General features: G+C 36.1%; 3 protein-coding genes across 3 annotated transcripts; 2 read left to right on the forward strand and 1 right to left on the reverse strand.

The window, feature by feature from the left end:
- Positions 1 to 988: 988 nt before the first annotated feature.
- On the forward strand, positions 989 to 6361 carry MONOS_8495 (putative WD repeat domain 17). Its single transcript, XM_067878911.1, has 4 exons — positions 989 to 1026; positions 1084 to 1259; positions 1327 to 1725; positions 1809 to 6361. The coding sequence occupies exons 1-4, from the start codon at positions 1021 to 1023 to the stop codon at positions 6130 to 6132; spliced, it is 4905 nt and encodes a 1634-aa protein (XP_067723628.1). The 5' UTR covers positions 989 to 1020; the 3' UTR covers positions 6133 to 6361.
- A 112-nt stretch (positions 6362 to 6473) lies between these two features.
- On the forward strand, positions 6474 to 10222 carry MONOS_8494 (putative Bardet-Biedl syndrome 2 protein; the record flags this gene model as incomplete). The annotated part of the gene is made up of 13 exons (XM_067878910.1): positions 6474 to 6546; positions 6646 to 6911; positions 6994 to 7083; positions 7153 to 7233; positions 7308 to 7403; positions 7581 to 7775; positions 7900 to 8036; positions 8220 to 8600; positions 8742 to 8967; positions 9140 to 9283; positions 9454 to 9704; positions 9854 to 10002; positions 10113 to 10222. The coding sequence occupies 13 exons, from the start codon at positions 6474 to 6476 to the stop codon at positions 10220 to 10222; spliced, it is 2199 nt and encodes a 732-aa protein (XP_067723629.1).
- A 171-nt stretch (positions 10223 to 10393) lies between these two features.
- On the reverse strand, positions 10394 to 12166 carry MONOS_8493 (uncharacterized protein). The gene is made up of 7 exons (XM_067878909.1): positions 12069 to 12166; positions 11833 to 12013; positions 11318 to 11781; positions 11199 to 11252; positions 11041 to 11139; positions 10770 to 10936; positions 10394 to 10651 (listed from the first exon to the last, which is right to left on the reverse strand). Exons 1-7 carry the CDS (start codon positions 12155 to 12157, stop codon positions 10563 to 10565), a joined length of 1143 nt encoding a protein of 380 aa, XP_067723630.1. The 5' UTR covers positions 12158 to 12166; the 3' UTR covers positions 10394 to 10562.
- Positions 12167 to 12211: the final 45 nt, after the last annotated feature.

Genomic DNA, 12211 nt, shown 5'->3' on the forward strand with positions numbered 1-12211 from the left:
CAAGTGTTTATTGATTAATATTCAAAGTTTATTTTCAAACCGTTATTTTTTCTCAGAAAAAATATGGATTCAAAAATAACATCCCACTGAAAATGTTTGTTTTGAATATCAAAAGAGTTAGCATTGAAAAAAAATGCGTTTTGAGGAAATTTTGCAAAATAATTCGTGTTGCGGCAAGAAAGAAAATGATCTTGTTAGGTATTTTTTGCTATGTCCGTATTTTTTTGCACAATCCATTATTCTTTTTTTGTAAACGATTTTTCACAAGAAAAACTTATCAATGATTAAACTTGCAAAAGTGAGCAAAAATTGAAATCATTTTTGAATCCTTTTGAAATAACCTTTATAATTATTCACATTACACCAATAATTATTCAAAATGAAAATTTTTATCATTCATAAAATAAAATTCTCAGTAAATATAATGATTTTACAAACAAAATGAAAACTATTGAGTTCAAAATGGAAAATTTGCAAACTAATTAGTTGTTTTTTCAAAAGAAAGAATAATTTTTGAATTAGAAATATTAATTGTTCAGACCTTAACAAAATTTTGTTCACTATCTCACGAAATTCTGTGAATATCATATTTTCTCATTTGAAATGGAAATTAATTTGTGTTGTTGTTATTTTCATGCGCGTGAGAAAATTTTCTGAAATCTTTAATTTTTCCCTAAAAATTTAAAAAATTTCAAATAATCTTTATTCTTTTGAAAACAGAAGATTTTTTCAGTTCGGATGCGAAAATAATAAATTCGAATGCAAATTTTTATTTTTTTATGAAAAATTATAAATTAGGTTGTAAAAATTCTCATTTTCATTATTTTTTGGTTCATCATCTGTTTGCATTAAATAGTTTTTTGAATGAAATCACTGTTTATATAAATATGTTCACTCACAGCACATAAAGTGAAGCAAAAACCGCATTTAACAATAGAAGGAAACATTTTGATTGTTGATATTTCGTTTCCAGTTTTTTCAATGAGCCATAATTAATTAAATCAAATTTTTGTTTTTTGCATGTTGGTTTGTTGTGTTGTTTAACTTACTTCATTTTTGTTGTGAACTTATTTGTATGCAAAGAAGCAAACATCATTTATAAGACCAGGATCACAAATTCATATTTGTTCTTCATTATCGCGTTCACAGAAATTTATTGCTATTTGCTCATCAAGAGCCGTATCAATAATAGACGCAAAAAATTACGATCTAATACATCTTTTAAATACGTCTAATGGTGCAATTAATTCAATAGCATGGTTTCAATTATTTTTTATTTTTTTAATTTTGAAATTTTTAAAATACAATTTCGAATTCTGTCGAAAGGTCTCCATTTAATGAGGAATACATTGCTGTAAGCTACGAGAATCACACATTATGTATTTGGAACATATTAACCCAACGTGTTGTGATTTGCGCAGTTTGTAATCATTCATTTGAACAAATGAATTGGTCGCAAAGTCAAAAAGACGAGATGTTTGTGAAAGATGAAAAGGATCAATTTGGAATTTTACAAATAAATAAATGTGGTGATCAAGAGCAAATTCAATTCGTTCCATCTTTGATTAAATTTTTTAGATTTAATCACATAAATACAAATAAATGCGCATTTGCAACAAATGAAGGAAATATCATTATAAAATCAAATATCTTTGAACAAGAAATGCGCACCGTTTCGTTTTCAGTGGGTGCTGATAGCGCTTCTTGCATATGTGATTTGAAATGGTTTCATTCAATTTATTATTCTTTTTTTCAGATTTTCCCTATATTTTTGTTTTGTTTCAAATGATCCATTATCAATGATTCAGGGATGAGTTTTCTTCCAACTTTTTTATTGCCGCAACTACTTCTGGACTTATAGGGCTGTTTGATACAGAAAATAGCACTGATCATGAAGTCATGTTATTTCAAAGGCAGCCACCTGGAACAATCACACTTTACTGGATTCCTGGAGAGCCAGGAAATTTTGTATCAGCATCAACAAGGAACGGAAACATTCTGCTTTGGAACGTGTCCAATCCACAGCCGCGACGGCAGATGCTTCTTCACTCGTGTGGCTGCAGATTCATAACTTTTCTCAGTTGCGGTGCATCAAACGGGAAACAATCGCAAGCTTCCAGCAGAACAGACGACAAACAGCTTGAGAAGCATCCATCCACATCCCAGTTGCGCGAGGGAATCTCTTTGGGACCCACTGCACCCGGTTTTGATGGAGTGCCACAACGATCTGCTCAGAAGGAGTTAAGTGAGCATGTTCAGTCCAGCCGTCAAACTAATTGTCGGATGCTCTGCACATTCGTCGATGGATCTGTGTCTGTGTTCGATGTTCGCCGTGCGCTGTGCTTGTACAAGTTCCCCCAGGGCCACAGCGATGAAATATGTTCAGTGAGCTTCCACCCAAAGAACGAGAAATTGTTTGCAACAGCCGGCGTTGAAGGAGGTGTGCGTGTGTGGGATGCAGAAACGCGCAAGATGCTCAGCTTCTTCAAGGGAAAGATAGGCGCGCTTTCGAATGTCTCATGGTCTAATAGAAATGATGGTTGTGTCGCAGCTGGCGGGGCAAGCGGGAAAGTGGAGTGTGTCAACACGAGGACAAATAGACTCGTTTGGGAAGCTCAGGTGAGCGAGACAAAGAAAGTGCTTCACGTAGAATGGAATCCAGACCCGGTTTTCAATGCTATCTGCGTTACAACAGAGAGCGGGATCTGCTATGTTGTCAGCGGAGAAACGGGGAAGATTCAGATGCGGTTTACACTTCCAGATCACAGCATGTGTTCTGCGTGGTGCCCGCTCCGTGCAAACATGCTGGCTGCTGGGTGTGCAGACGGAGTTGTGCGGTTGTTTATGTTGGCTTCAACAAAAACAGCAAGGGAGCAAGACAATGCGAAAGAAGAAGCAGAAAATAGTATGAAGAGGGCATCTTCCTCTGCTTCCTTATCAGTTTCTTCCACATCAAGCACACAAGCCACATCATCTTTATCTGCTCCTTCCAGATGTTTCACTCGCATCAGTTCCCAACTCTATCTCAGAGGACACACAGGCAGCGTGACAGCACTGGCATGGTCGCCTCTTGTTCCAGGGCTTCTGGCCAGCGGATCACAGGATCACTCCATCCGAGTCTGGAATACAAGCCATTGCACAAACTTAGCATCTTCACCGTCTCCTTCTCGGTCACCATCTCCATCTTCATCTCCCTCTCCCTCTTCTTCTCCATCTCCATCTCCTTCTTCTTCCTTTTCTTTTGTTGAACCATCCTGCGTGACGTTAAAAGGCGAAATGCTCAAAATAACTGCGCTTAAATGGTCTCCAGTGATATCCACTGTTTTGTATGCTGGCTGCGTCGATGGCTCAATTCATGTGTTTGATGTGAGCAAAGCACAATGTCTGTGTGTTGTGAACAAACACGTGAGCGAAGTGACATCTATCGACATCCACCCAAAAAGACCGTTTTTCATTCTCAGCGCTTCGGCAGACAACACTCTGAGGTTCTGGCACGATGCAGGGTCAGATGCAGTTCGAATGAAGCTGATGATGGGAGTAGGAGCGGATAGTGTGGATGAATTGCGCTGTCCTGTGGCAAAGTGTGCTGATGATGTTGTACCTTTTGGGTCAGAGGCGAATGAGACATTATCAGCAGATGCGGTTGAAAGAAGCAGAAGAAATGATTCTCACATGAATGAGCTATCTTCCTCTTCCTCTTCCTCCTCTTTATTATTATCGTCTTCTTCATTCAATGACAGTTCGCTTTGTAAATCCAAACCAATCTCGCCTTTGTCAATCAAAAAGCAGGTTAAAGCAAACACTCTGCAGAATGTCAGCTATCAGGAGCTTTCTGGAACTTTTCCTCGGATGCTCGTTCAAAAACTTGCGAAGCTCCGATTTCAATCTGCGTCATACTTCAGAACAATTGCATATCATCTGTTTCCACCATGCGGGGCTCCGCAGCTGTTTGAGCTGTTTTCCCAGCTTCAAACAGAAGATGCAAAAGACGCCATGAGCCTGTCTGCTTCGTTGCTTCCTCACAATTTTGCTACTGTGGAAGGAATACAAAAATTGTATCAGAGCGAAGTAGATCTGATGATAGAGAAAAGAAAAACTCCAGTCGCATCAGCAAAGGCACGATTAGGCGTATCATCTCAAATAAAAACAGAGAATTCTGCCTCATCTTCATCTAATTCAAAACCCAATTCATTGTCAGCCTCTTCTTCATCAACTTGTTTGTCAAACACTTCATCCACATCTTCACTTCAATCATCATTCACCTCACTGCCTTCAACTGCTCCAATTGCTTCAAGGCAATCAAATGCTTCTTTGTCGACAAAGTCATCAAAGCAGATCCATTCACAAATCTTGGAATACTCTTTGGCGTCTGGAAATCTCCAGTGCTATTGCGAAGAGCTGGTGTCAGCTGGACTCTGGTGGAAAGCACTTTCCGTCGCCCCTGCTGTTTCCATTGGATATTGGCGCTCTCTGGCTTTGAGGGCAGCAGACGACGCGGAATATAAAGGAAAGTGCGATGACGAGCTGATTGGACTGCTTGTTGCTGCAGGATGTATTGACAGGGCAATAAAAATCTGTTTGGAGAAGAAGATGAGTGTGGAGGCTATCGCACTTGCAAGTGCATTCCATTCATTTAATGCAGAAAGTGATTCTGGTTTGCGTGCTTCTGTGGGAGTTATTGATGAGAAATGTCGCTGTGATTGGTCCTTGCAGACAATAAATGTGATTCAGAGCAAAGAAATGAAAAAAGATTCTCGTTTTATTTTGTGTAAGATCCCATCAAATATCACTTTTGGAACACCAAAATGTGCATCATTTTTGTCGAGTTTGAAAGTGAAGCAGAATATGTCGTTGCGTCTGGCTTCTCAAAAGCCTGCTGCGATTTACAGAGCTTTGGCCTCTGAATTCGCAAGGCGTGGGCATCCAGTGATGGCTGCATGCTGCTTTGTTGCTTCAGATGAAATGGACAATGCAATCTTTTGCTTGTCACAGAGCGGCGAAATAGAGCTGGCGATATGCTTAGCGACAATTTTAAAAAAGCCGATTTCATCTTTGACAATAAATGCACTTATGATGAGATGCGAAAAGCTTGGGTTGTGGGAAGAAGCACTAGAGATGGTTAAGAAATGCAGAACAAATGAGCTATCAAACAAAACGTGGGCGATGATCCTATGCGCCAGATATGGCAATATGCACAAACAAGATGAAACAGCTGCTTTTTACAAGAAAGCAAGCATTCACTCAATTGAAGAATATTCTCGTATTGCATCCATTGAAATTTCAGAGACTTTACCCCACGATGATATTGTTACTGAGCTTCAACAAGAAGTTGGAGAGGAATTAGTTCCGCTTGTTGCATCTGTTCTTTCTCAGATGAATATGAAAGCAGCACAGTTTGGATTGGATCTACTCAGAAAGCAATTTGCACAAGAGGAATGGGAGCTGAAAGCGCTTCAAAATATTCTCTTATGGCTTGGCTGTTCTGACATGTGCGCTGTTGATGAACAAATCAAAAAAGAACTTTTTATTTACTCTTGTTTGGTTGGTGCAATTACTGGGGATTGGAAAGGTTATGCACAGATTGTGCCACATCTGCTGGAGCAAGCTACAAAATGCTTGGTTGACAAGGAAATGAACATAGCTGTTGACAGTTCGTTATTCAAGTTGTTGAACATTTGCTATCCTTCGCAACAATCTGTTGCATCGTTGAAAAAAAAAGTGAATAACTCTGCTGAAGAAATAGGAAGATTGACAATTTCATCGCTCCCACTTTGCCAGTCTGGAGAGTCACCAAACAGCACCTCCAGCACATCAGCAGAAGGCAGTTCACATGCAATTTACACGAAATGCTCACTTGCAGACATATTGACACGCTTGCAGAAGCAGCTGAATGAATGCAGCGAGAGCAATATTCACTCTTCTCTGCATCTACTGCCTCTTGGCTCGTGCATTCCTTCTGGAGGCACCCTGACAGCAGACGGCATCTCGTTCTTCACACAGCTTCCAATTGATGGACAGTGCTTCTGTTTGGAGGATGGATCAACTTTGATCTCATTGAGCGAAGCACTTATGTGGGCTTCTGTGAACCCTTTTTCACCACTTGGAACTGGGAAGAGAATAAATCCTTATTGAATTGGAAAAAAAATATTAGCAGTTATTATATATATTTATAGATATTATTTATTTATTTCCATATGGATGTACATTGTACTATAAACATTTAATTTTAGAAAATTTCAAATAACAACAAAATTTCGTTGATTTTTTAGCCAACTTTTTAATTCCTATATGTAATGATTTTTTTTTCTGATTTCTTTGCACGCACAATTTCGAATGAAAGAATTAATATTAGTTGTCTGAAGTCTGCATTTGTGAATATCAGTTTAAACAGTTTTTAGAAAAAATTATAAAATTTCTTTGTGTGATATCATGGGTTGATCACAAACAGTTTTTGCATTTTTTATCCAGATTGAATGGATTTTTTTCAACTACCATCGTTTCAGCTTAACCTCTCTGCAAAAATTGAACATGTGACGAGTGGAAGATGTATTCACTTTTTCTTTGATAAACTATTTCACTTTTTTTTATCACATATAATTTTTCGAATACTGCTTTCTTTCTGGTGCTAACTTGTTTTTTAAATAGTTGAAGAGAATGCAACGTCACTTGTTTGCTCAACGGAAGGAGGAAAAGTTTTGATATACACTCCTCATACGACATTTGAAGAAAAGGTGTCTGATATTGCAGAGGGAAGTTCAGAACTGAGAACTTTGAGCATAAATGGAAAAGTTACGGGACTTATTTCTGGAAAGCTGAACAAAGATTTGTCTCATGATATTTTGGCCATCGGAATGGAAACAACTCTTCGAGCATACGATGTTGTTTTAAATTCTGATACTTACTTTGTCACTGTGTGAAAATTTGATTTACACAAATTAACAACCGTTTTTTTTTCTAATTAAATGTAATTGCTATCTTGTGCGATTAATTTAGATTCACGAAGGAGTTAATTGTATTTCTTTGCATTCTCAAGTTGAAGGAGACGAGCTTCAAATTTTTGCTGCTGGCAATGGAGCTGTGCGAGTATGATGTCGACCTTTACAACGATTGGAAAAGTTTTAATATTGCTGCATTTCATACCAAAAATTTTAGGGATATAATAAACTTGGTGAAGAATCTGCTTGGCTTCTTTCAGGAGAAGATGTTGTCTCTATGTGCAGCTACAATGCAGAGGTTTGCCAAAATATCAGGCACTCTGGCATTTTTAATTTTTTAAATTGAATAAATAATACTTGCTTTTTGTTTAGAACGGTGATCATGGACTTCTAGTTGCAACAGCAAACAGCCGTGTACAATTCTTCAAGAGAGACGAAATGTCTTTTGCTATTTCTGAGACAGACGATGTGTGCACTTTTATTATTTCCTTCTCTCTTCTTGAAATACTTTTATTTCTTTTGTTACGAAACACACAAATTGATTTATTTCTAAATATTAAAAAAACAAATAATTTCTTTTGAATTCCTTATTTTAACATTTATTTATATATTTATTCATTCATTTATTCATTTAATTATTTGCAGGTCTGTGCGATGGTTTCATTGGCCCGTGGTTATTTCGGGTTTCAAATAGGAGAAAACACAGCTGGCGTTTATCACGACTCGCTTCAGATGTGGAGACACACGTATCCATCGCCCATCACTGCAATTGCTTCCTTTGATTGCGATAACGATGGCGAAAATGAGCTTATCATTGCACTTCAGGATGGAACTTTGGAGGTACTTTGAATTTTGAGTTATATATTTTATTTTATTTTATTTATTTAAAAAATAAAAATAATAAATCTTTTTTAAAAACTTATATGCATTTAAACATAAATTTCCCATTTGTTTGCACAAATAGGCACGACGCGGTCTCACAGGCGAAGTGCTCTCAGCAGGCAAAATTGAAGATGGAAGTGTTGTTGCAATGACGAAATGGGAGACTGTGATTGGCGAAAAGCCTCGTCTCGCAATTTGCACACGCAATGGTCTTGTAAAGTCTGTCTTTGTTCTTTTTTTTTGAATATTTAATAGAAGTTTTATTTTTTTTTTTAACATTAAATAACAAATAAAATTGCTTTCTAATACAACATTAAATCATTTGATTGTTCATCCAAATTTCTTTTGATGACCCTTCTTGTTAATCCTTCACTTCCTTCACATTCACACTCCACATCTCAGAGGATACAAGCCATCCACAATTGCGCTTCCAGACATTCCGCCAGTGGTGAAGCAGGCGCTCACGCTCAGCAACGACGACGAAGAGAGCATCGGACACATCGCGTTGGACAGCACTGTCGCTGAAATGGCTGAGTTTCTGTCCAGCAAAAAGGCATCGCTCGAGAAGCAGATTGCAGAAATGGAGGAGATTGTGAAGGCGACGAAGAAGAAGACGTACGAAGAGGCTAATGCAATCCCCGCGAAGACAACGATCAGACTGTTCTGCAAGACGAACGAAAGCACAAAGCAGCTGGAGGCGCATTGCTCAACCAACAACGACGTGACCATCAGAGGGCTCATTCTGTTTTCAGATATTTTGTATCCACAAGGATCGTATTTCAAGTGTGGCTGATATTTCAAATTTGAAAAAAGTTGATTATTATGCATTTATCATTGGATTGTCAACAACGAACTTTTTTTACTAATTTACTTGTTGAATGATCAAAAATAAATTTTTTGCATTTTTCTTTAATAAAAACAAAGATATTGTGATCCGCCACAGCAGAATGTCCATCTCTCCATCATGCCTCCGAAATGCAAGCCACTCACGATAACAGCGAAAGTAATTGCAGGAAACAGAAGCAGCGATATGTACCATGTGTTTGATGCGACACTGACGATGAAGCGATTTCCGCTGCATGTTTGTGTGAATGAGACATTTCCGCTGGATTCATATGTCCAGTTTGTGCTGATGGACAGAATAGAAAGAGTGTGTTATCCAAACAAAACTATATTTTATTTATTAATTAAAAATTCATCCATTTATTTATTGTTCATTTTTATTCCTCCTTCTTTTTGAATGTATATGTAAATTTCTCATTTTTCTCATGAAATTACTTTTATTTTATAAATCTCTATTTGAACAACAACATTGGATTTAGGTTGCTCTGTGGTTAGGAACAGCTTTTCCTTTGGTTGTTAAAGAGACCAAAATAACAGAAATGAATGTGAACTTCAGGTGTTTCGGTGATGCAAACGATCCTCTTTCAATTGCTGCATTTAATAATCCAACAGGCGGAATAAGAGTGTGCTTCAATAATTCTTTGCTCAAATAATACAAAATTTTATATCTATTCAATTATTAAATGTCAAATCAATAAATCATATTGGATAATTCTATAACTTTATTTCAAAAATTTACCGATTATTTTTTTTCAACTTCAAATTATCCAACCAACAATCTGTGTTCCTTCAGGTGATGATCTACGGCATGTCAATGGAGACTGTGTCTGAAGTAGCTCAGGACATGTTCGATTACTTCAAAGTGACTGAAATGGAAAGCTTGGCTTATTTCCCCAAAGAAATGGAAGCGTTCAAGGCAACGCTTCGCCGTGTGGTTGATCTAAACCATCTTCGAATGCAACTTACGGCAGACATAGCAGAACGCACAAGCAGTGCAAAAGTTGCGATTGTCAAGGCAGAAGATGCAAGGCTCATTGGAGATATGTATGCGAATGCATTTTTGTATATTTTTATTGAAGTATTTTATATTTTCATTCGCTTTCTTTCTTTCTTTCTTTATGTCTGTCATTCTTACTATCTCATTTTATGCTTTGAATTTGTATTTTTTATGATTTCTTCTTCTTTTCTCGAAGGGTTTCAATGAAAGAATGGCTGGGAAATCTTGACACTGAAAACAAGGAGCTGTTGAAAGGCTATTTGATTAGAAAGAAAAACCACGAAGAACTTCTTGTTTGCTTGAAAGAGGTCAACAAAGTCATACAATTTGCTTCTCGTTTTAGAAGTTTGTCAATCAATTCAAAACATATTAGATATTATAATTATAATTTTTTAATAACCTTTTCTTATGTTTCCATATTAACATTTTTATTAATTTCTTATCATTTTTATCAGGAGGCAAAGCTCAACAGAGAGTCATTACTGAGAGCAGATTGGCGATTAAGGAAAACAGACTCGAAGCGTTAAACAAGATTGTGGAAACTGGCTCCTCACAAGCTCGTTAATGCTCCTTTTCACTTCTGTTAGATTTCATTTTATTTTTCACACGATTTACATTTTTTTTTTAAGTTTTAACTTGTAATTTATAAGCTTAGCTATTTCATTCAATTATTCATAACACAAACTTCACCATTTTCTCATTCACGTCAGAACAACCACTTTCGCTCCCTTTTCTCCCCATTTAAAAGCAATATTCTATCAGATTTGTTCCAGAAGATTTGAAATGAACAGACGAAGTTAATAAATACAAAGGATGCGAAAAAGTGAGGAACAAGATTAACGTGTGAAAGAGAATTTGATAAAAATAATTAATAAAATATAATTAAGAAGTATAAAAGTTGAGTTTCAAGGATTGTGAAGAGCCACATCAACATATTGCTTCTTTGAGCCATCTGGCTGGAGAATGGTGCTGTAGCACACAACAACATCAGTTTCTGAGAAAAGAGAATTAAAGAAAAAATGAAAATCAATTGGAATAAATTGTTTTTATAAAATAATTTTAAATCATTTTTTATCAAAAACTTTTTTTCAATCGGAAAAATTATTTCAAACCAACAAGAGAAGGACAAATTTTAAGTGCCTGTCCCATTTTGTCCGCAGTAGCCTCAGAAAATGTATTTCCCCACATAAACAATGACTTGATGGTCTTGTTTATTTGAAGAGCTGCTGCAAGTGATGATAATCCAGCATCTTTGATGCTATTAAAACTAATATTCAAACTTTAAATTCACATTTGTTTTCAACAAAAAAAGGAAAAAAAAATATTCAAAAAGAAATAAGTTCATAGAGAGTCTTATGAAAAGTTTCATAAAAATTTGCATACTATTGTAATTGCGTATTGGTTTCAAGAGCCGAAGCTATCTCTCGGCATCCGTCATCTCCGATATGATTGGCAGAAAGATCTAGAAATTTCAAGGATTTACTAACATTTGGTTACAAAAATTGCAAATACAGAATCATAAAAAAATAATTGCAGCACACTTTATCTTGAGCATTTGTCCAATCATAAAACCACCTTGAACAGCTATTTGATTTCTAAATAATTATAATTAAAAATGAAAGCAAAATAAAGCAAAATAAATTAACATTTGCAGTCATACGCACGAAGTTTAAGAGATTCCAGTGTGTGGTTTCGCTTCAGTGCTTCTGTGAGATGTTCAAGATGACTATCACGAATACTATTTTTAGATAAATCCAGAGAGCGCAGTGTCGTGTTAACTTGAAGCATAGAAGCAAAATGTACAACAGTCTCTCCCCGAAGAGAAGTGAGGCGAGGATTTGAGAGACAAATTTCTTGCAAAGTTCTGTTTGTGATAAGAACAGTTGAAAATGCAATCATCGATTCAGCTCCAAGTTCACAATCAGACAAGTTTATGGAGAGTAAAGATGAATTCATTTGAAGCATTTCTGCAAGTTGCATTCCTCCTTCATTTCCAATTTCATTTCCAGAAACATCAAGATATTGAAGTGTAACATTTGTTTTTAATCCATTTGTAATCACTGTCATTCCTTCTGTTTTAATTAAATTGTGAGAGAGATTCAAATATTTAAGATTTTCATGTTGCTTTTTACACAAAATTTGAAATCAAGCAATTTTACTAGAAAGGAAACAAACTTGAACAAATCTACTCAATGTTGTTGCCACTTCGTCTCCAATCCGATTATAACTTAAATCTAATTTTTCAAGTGAAGGAATTTTCATGACCAATTCCAAAAGAGCAATGCATTGAATATTTGTAACTCGGTTATTAAACAGCGGCTTTGATTTTCCAACCAAAAATATATCAATTATTTCTCTGTAAAAGGCAAAAAGAACACTTCTTTATATCTTTAAAAATCCGATAAACAAACTCTTCTACAGATAATTGCTCTTCAAGTGTTGGAATTAGCGGAGCTTCATATTCTTCAAATATTTTTTTATATTGTTCAACGATTGTCATTTTTTCATTATGGTATATGATCTTTTCAATCAAAAATTCAATCCAAAAATAAAC

The sequence above is a fragment of the Monocercomonoides exilis genome (assembly GCF_001643675.1).
Source record: "Monocercomonoides exilis strain PA203 chromosome Unknown scaffold36-1065637, whole genome shotgun sequence".
In the NCBI taxonomy this organism is placed as follows: Eukaryota; Preaxostyla; order Oxymonadida; family Polymastigidae; genus Monocercomonoides; species Monocercomonoides exilis.